At 38.0% G+C, this 21,392-nt stretch overlaps 1 protein-coding gene across 1 annotated transcript in view; it reads right to left on the bottom strand.

The window, feature by feature from the left end:
- Positions 1 to 21,392, bottom strand: part of GRIK2 (glutamate ionotropic receptor kainate type subunit 2) — a 1,179,562-nt gene that overhangs the window by 809,114 nt on the left and 349,056 nt on the right. The window contains exon 3 of the mRNA XM_053710578.1: positions 17,683 to 17,940. Coding sequence (XP_053566553.1) covers positions 17,683 to 17,940 — 258 coding nt within the window. The remainder of the gene's footprint in view (positions 1 to 17,682; positions 17,941 to 21,392) is intronic.

Genomic DNA, 21,392 nt, shown 5'->3' with positions numbered 1-21,392 from the left:
CATATTTATTTACAGGAAACACACAGTTACCCATAAACTGTTTTTCTAACACCCCACATCCCCTCACTTTAGCCTCTAAAAACTAGAATCTCACACTGTATTTCGGCAGCAATTGGGGCACATTTTGAGATTAAAGATCTGATATCTGGTTAATTTCTGGAGCGCTAATTGTTACCACAAGCTCACTGTAGCAATAACCAGCCACTTGTAATTGCTGGTTATTTATTGCGAGCCCGTAAACGGGCGGTTTGCCTATTTATGGGTACGTGATAAATTAGCGCTCCACTTGTAATCTAGCCCTTTGTTGCCATTTTGGTAGTAGTAAGCCAGATATTTCAGACAAGCCTAAAGTAGTGCTAGAAAGTACAATCATAGTGCAGTAGTGTCACTTTATTGTTCAATGAAGATAAAGCATTTTTTTTAAATGTATAAACTATAGGTGAACAGATTAATGATTGTATCAATACTTTTGAGAAGCTGATGCTTTGGTGTGCGAACCCCTCATGCACGGGGAGTCCATAACTAACGTACACCAATGTTGTGCCATTAAAACAAAATGTGGGAAAAATATCTTAGGTTGATGTTTGCTTATGGTTTGCTGTTTCATGCTCATAAAATTAGTATAAAGTAACCTTTCATTCCACTTAAATTCCTCTAGAAAATGCTTAGTCCTCATTTTGATGGACACATTACAGATGACAAGTACTTAGACTAGATTGAAGGTAATTCAATCTGCTCTAACATCTGCTACACAGACATATTGTATGCTGAGTTTCATTTCACTAAATCAAGGATATTAGAATTTACTAAAAGTGTTTGTAAAACACTAATCTGTTTATGGGTTGTTTTGCAGCCTGGAGGTTATTTAATGAGTTTAAGGAGCAGTAAGGATAACTAAAGTTTTACCACAATAAAATTAAACAATGATTGTATCAGATAAGCTTAAAAAATAATTAAACAGAAGACCTTAATCTATCTCTCTATCTATTTATCAATCATCTATCAATATGGGTAGACCTATTTATGGGTATACCTAGATATAATATATATAATATAGTAGATAGCAAGCCCAGTGCTGGTAAGGTTTTTTTGCAGTGGAGCTTGTTGGCTATCAAGGTTTATTAATGTGGGGGTTCTGGTGCATCCATTTAACATGTACATCTATATTATGCAGTAATCCATGTTAATGTAGCAGATCATTTAAATATGTTTAAAGCTGCTAAAACATATTAAAATGCCTTTTTAAGGATTGCAAACTGCTAACAAAATTAAATCTACTTTATGACTGGTTTTAGAAGTCTCGGTTTAAAAAATTGTATTAGAAGCATCACAGCAGCGAGGGATATAAACAAAATTGTGATGTAGTAAATGAATACCTCACTCTATGAATCATCTTGCAAAGGTTTGAATTATCTCTATGGAGTTACTGTAAAATGATGCATAGGCTGTCCATAAGCCTTGGCCTTTTTTTTTTTATCATGCGGTTGAATGGTCAATCAGAAGTCATACTACTCATTTTATTGTCTAAAGCCAGCATGCACTCCCAAGTCCCTTCACAACCCACTTTGTGAGCATAGAGAGGATGGATAATTAAAACAAATGAAACTGGGAAGTCTAAGATCTAGAGCAGTGAGGATCAACTTCCTTTCACATGGGAGCTGCAGATCAATATTTTTGAAAACTTCAAAACCACAAATAATTTTATAGCTATTTTACACACAAATTATAATTCACTCCTAATAATGTCCAGTAGCACAGGGTCAGATTTCGTTAAGCAAGTTAACTATCTGTTCTTCTTTCCTCCAGAGGTTTCTTTTGTGTTGTGCTTTTTTTGTTTACCCACTCTCCTTTTTTCTTGGGGCCATAAAGATATTCTTAGTTCTGCTTTTACCCAAGGACCACAAACATTAGCACAAAGGGCAGCATGTGGCTTACAGGCCACCAGCTGACTATCCCTGGTCTAGAGTATCAAAAGAGTAACCCCTGAAAAATAATAATGTTCTGTGAAAAAGACAAATATGTTGTCCTAACTATATCAATACTTAAAATACTGCAAAACTGTATAAACACACTATACTCCAAAAAATAGTGATAGATAATTGAATTGCAACTCATAGCAGATTCAAATTAGTACAGTGGAAGACAAATGTATGTGTATATTGAATAATATTTAAAAATAAGAAAGAATCACCATTTCATATGACAATAAACAACAACATTCTATTTAAAACAACACCGGTGTCTGTATATGGATACAAATAAATAAATATATTGAAGAGAATAGTATCACTTAATATGTTTGGAAATGCGTTTAAAAAAATAACACAAAAGGCCTTTTGAAAAGTATAGCGTGATGTCCAAAAAATGACCGTTATCTTTAAATGTCTATTAAAATTTATGGAACTATGATTTTGGTATATATTTCAAAATAGTGCTGAGGCAGTCTATATTGCAGTTAATGGAGAATAACTGTACCTTTGTAGCGTTAATGCTTGGAATGCAATATTGCTCTGATCTCATATCAGATGATGAGGTATATGATTGTACTTTGTCACAATCACGTGATTTTCAGTTATCCAATAGAATGTGAGTCTACTAAACTTCTAACGATTCAGTTCTATGATACAATTTAAAGATATCAATATTGTGCACATAAAAGATGTATATACAATGTAAAGCATACTTTGTGGCTGGAGCAATAGGTTGAATAAATGTAAAAACTTTCTGGTTGTATCCTTGTGAAAGTGAAGGTACAGGTATATACTTTCTGTACCTAAGATGGTGGTAAGGACTGAGGGTGTGTGGGGAGAGAGAGCTATTTAGGAGGGATCAGGGCAGTTGGAAGCATCAGGTGGGACTATATCCTTACCAGCCAACTAATTATCCCCTTCACTGCCAGGATTTTCATAAGTGTGATGTGCAGTTGCAATTAGCATCTCTCTAATTGCCAAAAATCAACTGCAAGGCCATGGATGTCTGCTATTTCTGAACAAAAGGAACCACAGATAACCTTTTACAACCATTTATCTAACTACAGTAGTTATATGTAAATAATTTCAGTGAGAAACCCAACGTTTGTGATAATAAAATATACCAAAATGGGCCTAGATCAATACCTTGGGTTGTCTACTAAAAAAAAACAATATAGTATATATATATATATATATATATATATATATATATATATATAAAAACAAAGCTCTATTTCTGTTTAAATGGAGTGATAGCCAAAATGCTAAAAAATCTTCATTATTTTGGACAAGTTTTTCACTGAAATTCCCAGTATCGAAGGGGTTAAATTGTGCGCTTTTCTGTAAGTGAAACCATAGAGAGAATGTACAGCAGGGGTGTCCAAACTTTGCTCTCCAGAGGTTTTGGAACTACATTTCCCATGATGCTCAGCTAGATAAAATGCTGGCTGAGCATCATTGGAAATGTAGTTCCAAAACCTCTGGAGAGCAAAGTTTGGACACCCCTGATGTACAGGGACTAAAGAGAATTAGCTGGTGCCACAGCATCTGATTAGCCATAGCACCCAATTACATATACTTTAAAAAAAAAAAAAAAAAAAACTAGGTTAGTCGGAAGCTAGTGCATTCTCTTGCAGGTGTACTTCAGAGGATTAAAGGGACAGTAAAGTCATAAATAAACTTTAATGATTCTGATAGAAAATACAATTGTCTAATTTACTTTTATTATTTAATTCACTTTGTTCTCTTGGTTTCTTTTGTTGTTGATTGATGGTTTCAAATATATGCTTCTTGTTATTGGCTCACCTGATGTGTTCACCTACCTCCCAATAGGACATTGTTGCTCCTTTGATAAAGGATACCAAGAAAATTAATCAAATTTGACAATAGGAATAAATTAGAAAGCTACTTAAAATGATATGCCCTATCTGAACCATGAAGAAAAAAAATTGTTTCCCTTTAATTCAAGCCTTTTACGAGATGATTCATGGAGAACTACAGCTGTTATAAGTAATTACTATTGTAGATTCTGATGCATAACATTTACTGCCCCTTTAATATCTGCATTATACAAGTGACTAATAGAATATATTGCTCTTAAACATAAAATCTAAAGGCTATTCTTAGAAGAAAATGCTAATGGAGGAATAATATTTATTTTCCTACAAGAATGTCATTTAGATAAGAAACAGCAACAGAGAACAAAAAAACATTTCTAGTTTGATTGCATTGGCTGTTACTAATTCATTTGTTAATATAATGTGATTTTTAAACCATATCCTGATTTCCCCAAAGAAATCAGCTTCAGAAAAGAGAAGATTTAACTCATTTTTTTCATAACTATTGGCTTAGTGCGTGACAGAGCATATAGATATACGCTATGGGGCCTATCTATCAAGCTCCGACCGGAGCTTGACGGCCCGTGTTTCTGGCGAGTCTTCAGACTCGCCAGAAACACAAGTTATGGAGCAGCGGTCACAAAGACCGCTGCTCCATAACCCTGTCCGCATGCTCAGAGCCGGTCGGACAGGAATCGACGGAATTCAACCCGATCGAGTACGATCGGGTTGATTGACACCCCCCAAATGGCTGGCCCATTCGCCACGAGTCTGCAGGGGGCAAGCGTTGCACAAGCAGCTCTTGTGAGCTGCTGGTGCAATTCTGAATACGGAGAGCATATTGCTCTCCGCATTCAGCGATGTCTTGCGGACCTGATTCGCACTGTCGGATCAGGTCCACAAGACATTTGTTAAATAAGCCCCTATGTCTTTTCAAACATTTAAAATGGCTGTTTTTTTAAAAAAAAAATGTTGAAATAAAACAAGAATATTATATAAGAAAAATATGGCCTGACAAATTAATCTATATTTGACACTCTACTGTCAAAGATACATGAAACATTTATATATTTTTTTTATTATTCAGATAGAGAATGTGATTTTAAACAACTTTTCAAATTACTTCTATACTTTACTTCATTCTCTTAGGCTAGATTACAAATGGAGCGCTAAATATCGCTTGCGTACAAACGATATTAGTGCTCCACTTTGTAATATCAGTACACAATAATTTACACTGGTATTACAAGCAAATCGCGCTTCCATAGGCTCCTATGGGAGCCTCGCTCTGACCCACAACGGTGGGTGGGCAGCCCAGCAGAGAAGGAGGGAGTCAGAGGACCCTACGCTACAGAACAAAAAAAATAAGGGACTGGGAGGGATGGGGCAGCTACTCTACAGAAAAAGGGATGTGGAGGTATGGGGAGCCCTAACTAATGATCGCGGGAGGGGGGGACACTACACTACTGAAAATCATAAAAAAAAACTATTTAAAAAATAAATAAATATTTATAATTCTGTATAAAAGCGAGGTGATATAGCACTCTTTATTAAACAAATTTATTTAATAGGTACAAAAGGATGCATTGTGGTGTGAAACATATACACACAAAATCGTATATAAAAACCTGAGTAAAAAAATGCTGCCCAGCAAACATAAACCAATCTGACATCTAAAATAAAGATATCAATATCACATAGTCTAAGCACAAAAATACTACAGCATAATACACTATACAAGGTGAAACAAGTGTATGCAAATGTGCCAAACAAAGTTTTTCAACTTGAAACATGTGTATCATCAAGGTAAGTTTGTTCAAAGGGTTACAGCCAGTCAGGCCACATTCTTTGTTACCTGTTACTGTTACCAAAATAGGCTACACTGTAGCGATTCTCAGATATCTATACGTCTTGGTGATATATATGGGGAAAAAAAACATAGCTGGTAATGATGAAACATTGCTAAACAGGATGAAGGATCATTAGGAAAAGCCGCTGTAATTTCCACAGACCTCAGGGCATATGGAGAATAAATTACACTTTTACCGTCTCATGCATTCCAGCACTTCTGCGCCTGATTCCATCAGTCTGACTGTGTCTGTGCCTTGTCTGCGTCACAATGAGGAACCCATGTCTGTGTGTGTTCAGCTGCCTATTTCTTATTTTCTTTAGCCACCTCCAATTCTCCAGATAGACGTGATCGCTCCTGCGTCACCTTCTCCTCCTGGGGTAGATATTAAAGAACCAGTTGAACTGTGACGCAGCTACAGATATCCGTGATGGTACATAACATAAAGGAATAAAGCATGTAGCATGAAACATCTCTCTCTTTTATCAACATGTTTCAAGTGAGCATTGCTGGTATATAGTTGCTTGACAGCAAAGTGTACAGCATGATTAGGAGCTTGCCAATGCAGGTTTCTCCCCCATGTGCTCCTACAAACACTTTAAAAGCTAGGTGCCCTAGAGGATTAAATGAAAAATTGGAATTTGCTTCCTTCCTATAAATAGGGCCATATACAAGCATAAGTGTCACCTATTCATATTAAAGTATGAGAACTAGGTAACCTCCCCCTTTAATATGTAAAGGTTCTATGTATTTATTTGATGTATATATTCTTGCAATAGATCTCAGAGGAGAATCACGTACAAAATTCCTCTCTCAATATATGTTCCTAATAAGCTGGAGTGCGCACCTCCTATATGTACACATCTCCGTATAACCTGTAAATAGCTGTTAATTGTTTGAGTTAAGTTTTTACATTTTCTAGACATTATGCAGTATAATGAGTGCAAAGTATGATGCCATAAAAGAAGGCGGGGCATACATGTGTAAATGGAAGCACCTTTACTACACAAACTAGCCCTGACGAAGCCCCTGTTTGTAGGAGCACATGACGGAGAAACGTGAGTTGGCAAGCTCCTAATCATGCTGTACACTTTGCTGTTAAGCAACCATATACAGTACCAGCAATCCTCAATGTTATGTGCTGTCACGGATATCTGTAGCTGCATCACTGTTCAACTGGATCTTAAATATCTACCCCAGGTGGAGAAGGTGACTCAGGAGCTGCAATCTCGTCTATCTGGGGAATTGGAGGTGGCTAAAGAGAAGAGAAAGAAACAGGCAGTTGCATACGGCTCCTAAGCCAGGGTCCTGTTCACACACGCCAAATCGCTGTCCTCTGGAAACGTGCAGCCCTGCGCGGGTGAGTGGTGTTAGACTGAACCCACACAGACACGGGTTCCTCATTGTGATGCAGACAAGGCACAGACACAGTCTGACTGACGGAATCAGGAGCAGAAGTGCTGGAATGCACAAGACGGTAAAAGTGTAACTCCAGTTAAAAGTGTATTCTCCATATATATGCCCTGAGGTCTGTGGAAATTACAGTGGCTTTCCCTGATAATCCTTCCGCCTGTTTAGCAAAGTTTCATCATTACCAGCTACGTTCTCTTTTTTTGTATTTATCACCAAGACTTACAGATATCTGAGAATTGCTACAGTGTAGCCTATTTTGGTAACAGTTTCTATAACAAAGAATGTGGCCTGACTGGCTGTAAGCCTTTGAACAAACTTACCTTGATGATACACATGTTTCAAGTTGAAAAACTTTGATTGGCACATTTGCCTACACCTGTTTCACCTTATATAGTGTATTATGCTTTAGTACTTTTGTGCTTAGACTATGTGATATTAATATCTTTATTTTAGATGTCAGAGTGGTTTATTTTTGCTGGCCAGCATTTTTGTACACAGGTTTTTATATACAGTTGTGTGTGTATATGTTTCACACATAATGCGTCCTTTTTTTTATCTATTCAATACATTTGTTCATAAAGAGTGCTGTATCCCCTCACTTTTATACAGAATTTCTCAAAATCTCTTTTTTCTTTTTGTATATATATATATATATATATATATATATATATATATATATATATAATATATATATATATATATATATATATATATATATATATAATATATATATATATATATATATATATATATATAGTTTTGACAGGTAAATAAAAAGAATTAACATTGTGCGAGCGGACATGATCCGATATTGCGGAACATGTCCACTGCACAGCGATAAATGCCGACAACATATGGTCTCGGCATTTATCATTGCACCAGCAGTTCTTGTGAACTGCTGGTGCAATGCTGCCCCCTGCAGATTTGCGGCCAATCAGCAGCTAGCGTAATTGATCGGGTTGATTTCTGGCGATGTCTGTCCGTCGCCTCAGAGCAGGCGGACAGGTTATGGAGCAGCGGTCTTTAGACCGATGCTTCATAACTTGTGTTTCCGGCGAGCCTGAAGGCTCGCCAGAAACACAGGGCATCAAGCTCCATACGGAGTTTGATAAATATGCCCGTTTGTCTGAATCATGAAAGAAAAAATGTGTGTTGCATGTCCCTTTAAAAGTAAAAATAGCACATAACTTTCACCAAATTATCAATATCACCAATTGTACCATTATATCAGCATAAAATATATTTTAAAAAAGATACACAATGAATGTATTAATGTTTGAATGCACAAAGTATTATAATTAGATAACATTTATTAGATTTCAAATGCGCTGCAATATGACAAGGAATCAGCCCTGCAAGACAGATTTGGGCAATTAAAGATCACATGCACATAAGCAGAACAATCAGCATATTTTATGATACATAGTAAAATATTGGTAATTGTATTTTGTTGTCTTTTTACACTGCACCCAAACATGATATTTCAGCATTTAAATATCTTCATATTTTTATTGCTAAAAAAATATTAAATAAAAACTGTTTATATTTGAATTTAAGGAGATTGTTTCTCAGAGAAGTGTCTGTGAGAAGTTTAGTCTGGTGAGGAGAGGGACTAAGAAGCTGCACAGTGTTACTGAAGGAGGTGGGAGACAGACAAAGCTAAATAGCTTCACGTAGTTCTATGTATCTCTGAATGTTCTTATTTTACAAATAAAACAGTTTCTCATCAGACCTCATATAACAGTGCAGCTTCAGCTTCAGTGAGTCAGGCATGTCAGTTAGTGACTTCCTGGTTGTAGGCAGTTAGTTAGAGAGTGAGTCGGGGGAAAACAATAGCTTTCGCCTAGATTTAGAGTTTTGTCGGTAAAGACCCGAGTAGCTAACGCTGCTTTTTTTCCCAGCGCACCCGTCAAACAACGCTGGTATTTAGAGTTGTCTGAGTGGCTGTGTTAGGCTCAGAAAAGGGTGCGTTGAGCCTAATTTAGCTCCACTTCAACCCTCAATACCAGCGTTGCTTACGGTAGCGGTAAGTTGGAAAAACGTGGAACAGATCGGAACAGCCAATAGAATGCAAGCTCAATACGATTGGCTGATTGGATCAGCCAATCGGATTGAACTTCAATCTGATTGGCTGATTGCATCAGCCAATCAGATTTTTTCTACCTTAATTCCGATTGGCTGATAGAATTATATCAGCCAATCGGAGTTGAAGGGACGCAATCTTGGATGACGTCTCTTAAAGGAACCTTCATTCATCGGAAAGTTGTCGGTTGAAGAGGATGGCTCTGCATCGGCTCCTTTGAAGATGGCTCCTCTCTGCTCCGGATGGATGAAGATTGAAGATGCCGCCTGGATGAAGACTTCTACCGGATGGAGGACCTCTTCTTGCCCCGCTTGGATGAAGACTTCTACCGGATGAAGGACCTCCTCTGCGCACCTTGGATGAAGAATTCGGCTCGGCTGGGTGAAGACGACTCAAGGTAGGATGATCTTCAGGGGGTTAGCGATAGGTTTTTTTATTTTTTAAACAAGCTTTATTGGCATTAAAAAGATAAAAAAGGACATTGTTTACATTTGCCGTTACATCAATCCAGCATAAAAGACTGAACAAGTGGATATTAAAAAAAAGAAAAAATAAGGTAGAATAACAACGGGGCATTAACTGTCCATGTGTTTGAGTCCATGTTATCGTAAACAAGAGATCTTTCTATGGAACATAAGCTTGTGGTTTTTTCCAAATTTACTTCTTCAAAACAAAACAGTACAATACAATATACTTCAGAACATATAAACTTTGTTGCGCAACATAAACACAAGTAGTGATAATTGATTAAGTGAAATTTCCATAATGTGGATAGTAGCGGTAGGCATAAAGAGTAACTAACTTCATGTTATGGGGCATAAAATGCTAAGGCTTCATTACATACCATAATTTGTCATAACAGAGTATATTTGTACCATGCTACAATACTGTATAGCAGACCTTTTTACATCGATTTGATCAATTGCCATGTTTTCACTATATTCATCCCATAAATTTCCTGTGAGGCACGGATTCAACACTAAGCCCTGGTAATCCCCTTACCCCAGTGAGTGTAGTGTTTTAATTCAATTTAGTGCGGGGGAATTATGTTAGAGCTGTTAGTTTGGGAAGGTACCCTATCATTTGAATGCATATATGTTTCCCAGTATAATGACATAGCGCAATAAAAATCCATCCTATTGGTTTTGAGGTAGTGAAATCTCTCGAGGGACAGAAGGAGCGTTACATTTTGTGCCCATTCTGTTTTGGATGGGGTTCTACGCTGCTTCCACCTTGGGACCAGTTGTTTTGCACTGCTAAGCATAATGTATAATAAAACAGACTTGTATTTGCATTTTATTTTGGGCGGTTTATTAAATATCATTGTTAAGGGGTCAAAAGGGATGCTCTGTGAGAGAACTTTTTGGATTTCCCTATGTACATCCTGCCAATAAGGTTGGAGTATGGGACAGTCCCACCAAATATGGTATAGAATACCGGTCTGTTTGCATTCTCTCCAACAGAGGGGGTCAGAATGTGGGTAGATCCTAGCTAGCCTACTTGGGTACAAATACCATCTTCCCAACAGTTTCATGTTTGTCTCTGTGATGCTCATTGAAGAGGGCGCTTTGCCCATTTGCTGGAAGATGGTATCCCAGGTTTCCGTGGGGACAACGAGGCCCAGTTCAGATTCCCAAACTCTGGTGTATGATGGGAGGTTTTTAGAATGTAAATCCATTAAAATTTTGTATATCGCAGAAAGTGTACCTTTCGCTGCTTGTGTGGACTGGCATAGAAGCTCAAAAGGGTTTAAACTTTGTACTAAGTTAGATTTATCCCTATGGTTGGAAAGGAAGTGTGAAAGTTGTAGGTACTCTAGCCACCTATTAAAAAAAGAGGATGTTTTTATCTATTAAAGAAGCTCTGGACAGGATAGCCCCTCTTTCTGTGACTGAATAGCAGGGTAGGGCCGCTGCGATAGTATATAAGTCTCCTGTCCATAGGTGCCTAAGTGGAGGGAAATCATTATTATGTAGTAAGGGAGTCAATGGTGAGGGGATTGTGGAAATGCCTCTCTGAGAGTTGGTGAAACGATCCCATGTTAGAAGTGTGTCGGTCACTAGTGAAGGAGTGAGTGGCGGCATGATTCTGTGTTGTTTATTTGTCCAACAGAGTGCCCCTAGGCTTTTTGAACCAACTAAGTCGTGCTCTAGTTTCACCCATTCTTTATTCTGAGTGTTTTTGCACCAGTCAACTACTCTGGTCAGCTGTGCCGCCTGATGGTAAAATAGGAGATTGAGCACTCCCAGACCCCCTCTATCTCTGTTTCTGTAAAGTGTGGACTTAGCTATTCTGGGGGTTTTGTGAGCCCAAATAAAGTCGTTCACCAGTGCCTGTGCAGTGCGTATATATTGTGAAGGGGGCTGAATAGGGACAGTCTGGAACAAATAAAGAAAGCAAGGCAAAATGCTCATCTTAAAGGCTTGTATCCTGCCAGCCAGGAGAGACATTTGCTCCGCCAGGCCTGTAATTCCACTTTAACTGATTCTATGAGGTTCTGATAGTTCAGCTGATGTAGGGAGTCCCTGGAGTTTGTTATTTGCACTCCTAAGTATTTTATGGAATCGTGTTTTGGTACAAATTGGAATTGTGAGGTAATCTGACTAGTCGTTTGCCCTGTGATCCCAATACCCAGAAACTCAGATTTTTACATATTTATTTTAAAGTTAGAGAGATTGCTATATGTCTCTATGACCTGCATCAATGCAGAAAGAGACTGTAGGGGGGGAAGTTAATGAAAATAAAACATCGTCTGCATAAAGCATAGTTTTGTATTGTGTGTCTCCAATTCGAATCCCGTGTATTTTTTTGTTTTTCCTAACATTGGAGGCTAAGACTTCCATGGCCAAAATAAACAGTAGAGGGGAGAGAGGACAGCCTTGCCTTGTTCCATTCAATATGGGGAAAGGGTCTGATATGGAGTCATTTAATTTAATGCGGGCTTTCGGTGCATGAAAGAGAGTGAAAATTTTTCCTATTAATTTCTCTCCCATGCCAAACCGTGATAGCGCGGATTTCAAAAATAGCCAATCTAACCTATCGAAAGCCTTTTCAGCATCGATGACCAGAAAAATTGAGGGTATACCATGGGTCTGAGAGTGCTCGAGCAAGTTGAGAATCTTAATAGTATTGTCTCGCGCCTCTCTATGGGGCACAAAGCCTACCTGGTTTAAATGAATTAATTGCAGCAAACATTTGTTGAGTCTAGAGGCTATGAGTTTTGCATAAAGCTTAATGTCAACATTTAATAACGATATAGGACGGAAATTGGAAGAGGTATCCTTTGACTTACAGGGCTTGGGAATTACAGTAATGTGGGCCTCTAGCATAGAGGAGAGAAAAGGATGTCCCTGATCTGCTATGTTAAATATAGAGCATAGATGGGGGAGCAGGATCGCCGCAAATTTCTTATAATATGGGACAGTGAACCCGTCAGGAACTGGGCTCTTGCCTGTAGGAAGTTGTTTAAGGGCAGCTAGAATTTCCATTGTCGAAGTGATAGGTTTTTTAAAGGAGGGTTTGAGTGGGTTAGAGTAGGGATATGTGGGTTGTAATGTTGTGGGGGGTATTGTATTTTTATTTTCAGGTAAAAGAGCTGATTACTTTGGGGCAATGCCCCGCAAAAAGCTCTTTAAGGGCTGGTAAAAGAGCTAATTACTTTTGTAGTTTGCATAAATAAAAAGAGAGAAGCGCTCAACCTGGGAACGAACAATAGCATAATAGCTTGTTCTATGGCTAGTTACCACCCTAGAAGCAGCCTCTTTTTGCTCAATATGTGCCTTTCACAGAGAAAAACTTTCCTGTAGCATATCAGTCTGATCCTGACTTCACAGTACAGTCCAGCCCCGAAATACCAGGCAATCCCTCTCTGAACAAGAGAAACAGCAAAACCCCAGACGTACGTTTCGGCCTATTGTGGGCCTCGTCAGTGAGGTGCAGCCATATCCCTCTAGGCACACTGAGCAACGGGTCCACGTCTGGATTCCCGCATCACACTTAGGGAGACTTCCCTAAGTGTCATAATTTGCATAAATAAAAAGAGAGAAGCGCTCAAACTGGGAACGAACAATAGCATAATAGCTTGTTCTATGGCTAGTTACCACCCTAGAAGCAGCCTCTTTTTGCTCAATATGTGCCTTTCACAGAGAAAAACTTTCCTGTAGCATATCAGTCTGATCCTGACTTCACAGTACAGTCCAGCCCCGAAATACCAGGCAATCCCTCTCTGAACAAGAGAAACAGCAAAACCCCAGACGTACGTTTCGGCCTATTGTGGGCCTCGTCAGTGAGGTGCAGCCATATCCCTCTAGGCACACTGAGCAACGGGTCCACGTCTGGATTCCCGCATCACACTTAGGGAGACTTCCCTAAGTGTCATAATTTGCATAATCCTGACTTCAGTCTGAAGTCAGGATCAGACTGATATGCTTCAGGAAAGTTTTTCTCTGTGAAAGGCACATGTTGAGCAAAAAGAGGCTGCTTCTTGGGTGGTAACTAGCCATAGAACAAGCTATTATGCTATTGTTCATTTCCAGGTCGAGCGCTTCTCTCTTTTTATTTATGCAAATTATGACATTTTGGGAAGTCTCCCTAAGTGTGATGCGGGAATCCAGACGTGGACCCGTTGCTCAGTGTGCCTAGAGGGATATGGCTGCACCTCACTGACGAGGCCCACAATAGGCCGAAACGTACGTCTGGGGTTTTGCTGTTTCTCTCGTTCAGAGAAGGATTGCCTGGTATTTCGGGGTTGGACTGTACTGTGAAGTCAGGATCAGACTGATATGCTTCAGGAAAGTTTTTCTCTGTGAAAGGCACATGTTGAGCAAAAAGAGGCTGCTTCTTGGGTGGTAACTAGCCATAGAACAAGCTATTATGCTATTGTTCATTTCCAGGTCGAGCGCTTCTCTCTTTTTATTTATGCAAATTATGACATTTTGGGAAGTCTCCCTAAGTGTGATGCGGGAATCCAGACGTGGACCCGTTGCTCAGTGTGCCTAGAGGGATATGGCTGCACCTCACTGACGAGGCCCACAATAGGCCGAAACGTACGTCTGGGGTTTTGCTGTTTCTCTCGTTCAGAGAAGGATTGCCTGGTATTTCGGGGTTGGACTGTACTGTGAAGTCAGGATCAGACTGATATGCTTCAGGAAAGTTTTTCTCTGTGAAAGGCACATGTTGAGCAAAAAGAGGCTGCTTCTTGGGTGGTAACTAGCCATAGAACAAGCTATTATGCTATTGTTCATTTCCAGGTCGAGCGCTTCTCTCTTTTTATTTATGCAAATTATGACATTTTGGGAAGTCTCCCTAAGTGTGATGCGGGAATCCAGACGTGGACCCGTTGCTCAGTGTGCCTAGAGGGATATGGCTGCACCTCACTGACGAGGCCCACAATAGGCCGAAACGTACGTCTGGGGTTTTGCTGTTTCTCTCGTTCAGAGAAGGATTGCCTGGTATTTCGGGGTTGGACTGTACTGTGAAGTCAGGATCAGACTGATATGCTTCAGGAAAGTTTTTCTCTGTGAAAGGCACATGTTGAGCAAAAAGAGGCTGCTTCTTGGGTGGTAACTAGCCATAGAACAAGCTATTATGCTATTGTTCATTTCCAGGTCGAGCGCTTCTCTCTTTTTATTTATGCAAATTATGACATTTTGGGAAGTCTCCCTAAGTGTGATGCGGGAATCCAGACGTGGACCCGTTGCTCAGTGTGCCTAGAGGGATATGGCTGCACCTCACTGACGAGGCCCACAATAGGCCGAAACGTACGTCTGGGGTTTTGCTGTTTCTCTCGTTCAGAGAAGGATTGCCTGGTATTTCGGGGTTGGACTGTACTGTGAAGTCAGGATCAGACTGATATGCTTCAGGAAAGTTTTTCTCTGTGAAAGGCACATGTTGAGCAAAAAGAGGCTGCTTCTTGGGTGGTAACTAGCCATAGAACAAGCTATTATGCTATTGTTCATTTCCAGGTCGAGCGCTTCTCTCTTTTTATTTATACTTTTGTAGTTTAGAATAGGGTAGGGCATTTTTTTTTGGGGGGGGGATTTTTTATTTTATTAGGGGGCTTAGATTAGGTGTAATTAGTTTAAACTTCTTGTAATTTTTTTATTTTTTGTAATTTAGTGGGGGGTTTTTGTATTATAGAATAGTTTATTTTATTGTATTTTAGTTTAGCTAATTGTAGGAAATTTATTTAATTAATTTAATGATAGTGTAGTGTTAGGTGTATTTGTAACTTAGGTTAGGATTTATTTTACAGGTAATTTTGTACTTATTTTAACTAGGTAGCTATTAAATAGTTATTAACTATTTAATAGCTATTGTACCTAGTTAAAATAAATACAAAGTTTCCTGTAAAATAAATATAAATCCTAAAATAGCTACAATGTAATTATTAGTTATATTGCAACTATATTAGGGTTTATGTTATAGTTAAGTATTTAGTTTTAAATAGGATTCATTTATTTAATTTTAGGAATATTATTTCGTTTAATTTAAATTATATTTATGTTAGGGGGTGTTAGGGTTACGGTTAGAGTTAGTTTTAGGGGTTAATAACTTTATTATAGTAGCGGCGACGTTGCGGGCGGGAGATTAGGGGTTAATAATTGTAGGTAGGTGGCGGCGATGTAAGGGAGGGCAGATTAGGGGTTAATACTATTTATTATAGTGTTTGCAAGGCGGGAGTGTGGCGGTTTAAGAGTTAATACATTTATTATAGTGGCGGCGAGGTCCGGTCGGCAGATTAGGGGTTAATAATTGTAGTTAGGTAGCGGCGACGTGTGGGGGCAGATTAGGGGTTAATAAATATAATGCAGGTGTCGGCGATGTTAGGGGCAGCAGATTAGGGGTTCATAGGGATAATGTAGGTGGCGGCGGTGTCCGGTTGGCAGATTAGGGGTTAAAAATATTTATTATAGTGGTGGCGATGTGGGGGGCCTCGGTTTAGGGGTACATAGGTAGTCTATGGGTGTTAGTGTACTTTGTAGCACAATAGTTAAGAGCTTTATATTCACACGTTAGCCCATAAAGCTCTTAACTACTGACTTTTTTTGTCGGTAGGAGTCTTGTCGGTAGAGGGTCTACCGCTCACTTCTTCCAAGACTCCAAATACCAGCATTAGGCAGATCCCATAGAAAAGATAGGATACGCAATTGGCGTAAGGGGATCTGCGGTAGCCTGGAGTCGCGGTAAGGAAGTGAGCGTTAGACCCTTTCCTGCCTGACTCTAAATACCAGCAGGCAGTAAAAAGCATCATTAGGACCCCTAAACGCTGCTTTTGATGGAGAGAGAGAGAGAGAGAGAGAGAGAGAGGGTAGGTTTTCAGAGACTATTCTAACTCAGTGGAATTCTTGAGAAATTATAAGAATTGAACAAGTTTCTGTAGAATAACATTGCATTAATATACTCATAAATTAGACATCAGCTTACAAGGCTACATTTTTTTAATAAATAATATGAGTAGCTATAATCCATTAGGTTCAGTTGAATTATTGATAAATTCATCTAATATGATAATACATTTCCCCTTTTAAGGTTATGGTAAGCATTCTTTCCATGATTTAATATATTTTCTGTATTAATAGTGAAATATTAGTGCTATTATCTAAGAAAGGGCATGAAGTGTATCTAGCAGTTATAATGTTAGGTAATAAAACCCATGCCTTCCAGGTTAAGCTTGACCTTTCCTTAGAGTGTGTCTAAAACAGAGCCATAATAAATAAGGCCATTGCATAGTTTTTATCAGGTATAATGAACCAAAAAGACGCTTGACATTGTCTATGTATAGTATAAAAAACAAGTTTCTACAGAGTATAATATGAAATATGTCACTAGTATTGGGTTTTCCTTATTAGGTTTATATAAAATTGTTCCATTATGATAACTAAAAATGTATGTCTGTTTTCTGGTATTAGATGATTTGTGCTATTCCTAGACATATTTCTAAATATTGAGTATTTTATTGATGTTACAGCTACAATACAATTGAATAAATGAGTTACATCTCCCATAAAATCGTAGTTATTTAATTTCATATCACTTTTATGCATGGATGGTTTGACAACTCCTCATATTGTTCTAAAAGAAATAGCAAAGCTCTCTCACTTGTGTTGAATATTAGCAAATAAATAAAAAAGAAAGAGTAGTATTATTTTAAGATTATCTGAACAGATAATTATTTAAATCAAATCTGACTGTTTGTACAGCAAGATATGACCATTGACCAATTAAGTTACTATTTTAATAAATGAGACCAGATTTAAAAAGAAAGTAGTATCTTGAGTCCCCAGTGAAATGAAACAGGTTTGATTAACATTTAGGAAGGTCAGAGAAGAAAATGCTATGTTGTTTACTTAGACAGAAGGTCAAAAGAGTGATCTAACCAAATCAATAGTTTCTTCTAACTGTTTTAGATCTTTAAAATGAGACTCCTGTGATAGAAGATTTTTAAAGGCTATCCAGAAACATCACTTATAGTATATTTATTTATCACCTGTTTCATGCTTTTTAACACACTTTTCAAAAGGTTCTTACCTGTGCTGTCATCATAAGCAATAGTAACTGTTTTCCATTTGAAGAACTGTACCAAATCAAGGATTGCCCGACTGAGTGAAGAAAAGTCGGGGTACAGACTGACATAGAAGGAATCCTTGTTATCAGAGACTTGATGTTTCCAACGTGTTTGAATATGTGGAACCCCAAGAGCATTGCAAATTGATTGTACTGCATTTGCTGAGGAGCTGTGTGATGGTCCAAATATAGCTGCTACTCCCAGAGATAACTGTTCACATGCTGTAATGAAAAACACAGAAAAGATGAAATATTATTTTATTTATGTTTACTCCACAAAGTACAGAGTTTTGGTAACCAATTGACAGTTTTGGCACACAGAATTTTATATCTGACAGAGAGCTAAATTATTGGGCTCGGGCAAACAGGCTTGTTATTGCTACTGCGAGCTGATGGTAGCAATTAGCGCTCATAAAATTAACCAGAGATAGGTAAATATATATGACTATATTCATATACATATATATTCATATACTGTACATATATATTTAAAGCTGCTGCCCATCACTGCACTACTTACCTACTTCGCTGTGCAAGGTTCTGATGGTAGGAGCCTATGGAATCACGCTCTTGTGAGCGTAATGCTTCCTAGCAATGCTCATGTTCACATTGCGATTTACTTGTAATACCAGCGCACACTGGTATTACAAATTGGAGCGCGAATATCACTTGCACGCAAGTGATATTTAGTGCTCAACTTCTAATCTAGCCCTTAATGTGTTAAAATTCTGTGCATTCAGACAATTATTATGGAGTTGATGATAATCCTTTAGAAAAACCTATCCAATTAATTATCTACAAAAATAACCATAGACTTTAAATGGATATAAAACCACAAAATGTTATTTTATGATTCAAACAGAGCATGTGTGTGTGTGTTTGTGTGTGTTTGTGTGTGTGTGTGTGTGTGTGTTTGTGTGTGTGTGTGTTTGTGTGTGTGTGTTTGTGTGTGTGTGTGTGTGTGTGTGTTTGTGTGTGTGTGTGTATGTTTGTGTGTGTTTGTGTGTGTTTGTGTGTGTTTGTGTGTGTGTGTGTGTGTGTGTTTGTGTGTGTGTGTGTGTGTGTGTGTTTGTGTGTGTGTGTGTGTGTTTGTGTGTGTGTGTGTGTGTGTGTGTTTGTGTGTGTGTGTGTATGTTTGTGTGTGTTTGTGTGTGTGTGTTTGTGTGTGTGTGTGTGTGTGTGTGTGTTTGTGTGTGTGTGTGTATGTTTGTGTGTGTTTGTGTGTGTTTGTGTGTGTTTGTGTGTGTTTGTGTGTGTGTGTGTGTGTGTGTATGTTTGTGTGTATGTACAAAGAGAGAGAGCATTCCACCAGCTTCCATTTTTCTCTCATTGATAGTTAAGATTCATGGAATATTATGATTTTGTCAGGAAACCACTACTGTTGCTAGCCAATATAGTTTGAGTGTTTAAAAATCCATTAAGGTTTGATCTGTACTGAACTCCAGGAGTTTATATATATGTCTTGCAGGTTTATGCATAGTTTTATTGAGATGATCTCTGCTCTTTCTTACTAATGGAAATAATCATGAATAGAAAAGCTTGTCAAATGCATAGTGTAAAGAGAAATGTAAAAGATTTTTTTGTGGGGTGCTAAATACATGGTTGTAAAATAACCTTTATATTTTAGATTTATGATTTTCAACCATGTATTATCTTAAAGTGCATTTAAATATGCAATATATGTCTTGTAATTATTGTAAATCAGTTATTCCCAGATATTGCTCACAACACACATGGTAGAATAAAACATGAAAAGCAACGTAAGTGATTTCAACAAAATAGATATATATGTGTCATGAGTTTTTCTTTGCCATTATAGAAACACTGTACTCAAACATTTTCTATCATTAATATGAAAGGGCAGCATTTAAACCAGTAAATTACCTTTAGCAGGTGGAACCTATCACTCAGTGATCATCAGTAGGAAGTACAAAAAATTTAAAGGGACATTCCAGTCAAAATATAAATGCACATAGATTTATTACATCTTTGAATAGAAACATATTTGTAGTATACTTGTATTGGCAAAAATGCTTCTAGTAAGAGTTATCCCTGTTTTAGAGTTAACAATTTTCTCTGCATGTGCACGTGAAGCATAGCTAGATATTGTCACTGCACCCACATTTTAAATAATGCAGCTTCTCAGATCATCAGTGGGACTTGTATCATGTCAGAAATTAACAAATCGAGTCATTATCAGATGGTAAAAGCACCTTAGGCTATCCGAACAAGTGTTGTGTTTAAAATTTCTGGTGCACGGTGCATACTTAAATACACTTTTGAAACAGTTTTAGCTTTTATTATAAGCATTTTTGCTAATACATGTATACTACTAAATTGCTTCACTTTAATACCAAAATGCACCCATGTGGTTTCCAATTTTGACTGGAATATCCCTTTAAACATGGGCATTATCTGCCAATGAACATTAGGAAGAATTACATATAAACTAACAATACATTAGTGGAGCATACACTACTGATACTGCTGCATGAATTTCAATTGAAATGTAAATCTTTTACTGCATATTTTTAGGCTAAAAAATCTTCAACATGTTTAACCCTTTGAGTGCTAAGCACTTTCCCACCTGGGTGCTAAGCTGATTTGAGGGTTTTTTAATTTTTAATTTATCAAAATATTTTTTTTCACTTTTTTTTTTCTTCAGATCCCCAAGACTTATACTGTTGTTAAGGTTAGGGAATTACCTTGAGGACTTGAGGGTCTGTAGCTGCTTAGATGCCTGAGATACAGGCTTCTAAGCAACATGCCCCCTTTCCTTATACTTGTATTTTTTAAATAAAGTTGCGCGGTGACATCATCACGTCATTGTGCGTGACGACACCACGCAAAACGTGGAGCCCCGGCAATGCCTGTCCCTATAAAGGCCCGATCCCCAGTGTAGGAGTGGGTGGGAGCCCCCATATCTCCCTCAAGGTGGGAGAGTGCTAGCGACGGCTCTGAGCCATCGTTAGCACCTGAGTGGGAAACTCTGCGATGGCTCAGAGCCATCGTTAGCACTCAAGGGGTTAAATACTGCTCTTTTGCATAAATGACAGAACATTTAAGAGTGCAATTTCCCGTTAAATAGTTGCTACATTAAGGGCCAGATTACAAGTGGAGCGCTAAAAAATTTTTAGGCTGTTATTATTATTGGTCCTCTATTTTGTTGTCATATAGGATTAGTGAAAAACAAAAATCTTATAGTATGTAAGTGATATAAGGTGAACTTGTAGACTTGTATTACCTCCATATCTTTATTTACTTTGACATGATTTTACTTTTCAGATTTTCCTTTGCACCTATTGGTTACTGCTTATTTACTGCAACTATATGTATATCTTATTTTCAATGTGTATGTGAAAATCTCAATAAAAATTTACACCTAGATTACATGTTGTGCGGTATGGCTTTACCGCTTAAAAATGTCCTTTGCGTGCGGAATTGTCAGAGACTTGATATAACAAGTCATGCGGTATGGCTTTACCATGATCGTTATGGCCTATACTTCAATGATCCATTGCGCAGTCAAAAACCTGAAGTTATGGATTTTGCAAAACAAAAAAGTTTCACAAACACATAAAAAATATATTACAAAGTACACAAACACCCCAAAACTACACTATTAACCCCTAAACCACCGCCCCCCACATTGCCAACACTAAATAAACATATTA

This window comes from Bombina bombina, chromosome 4 (assembly GCF_027579735.1).
Source record: "Bombina bombina isolate aBomBom1 chromosome 4, aBomBom1.pri, whole genome shotgun sequence".
NCBI classification, from domain to species: Eukaryota; Metazoa; Chordata; class Amphibia; order Anura; family Bombinatoridae; genus Bombina; species Bombina bombina.
The sequence above is the reverse complement of the archived record's forward strand: the minus strand, read 5'-3'. Positions and strand labels throughout refer to the sequence as shown.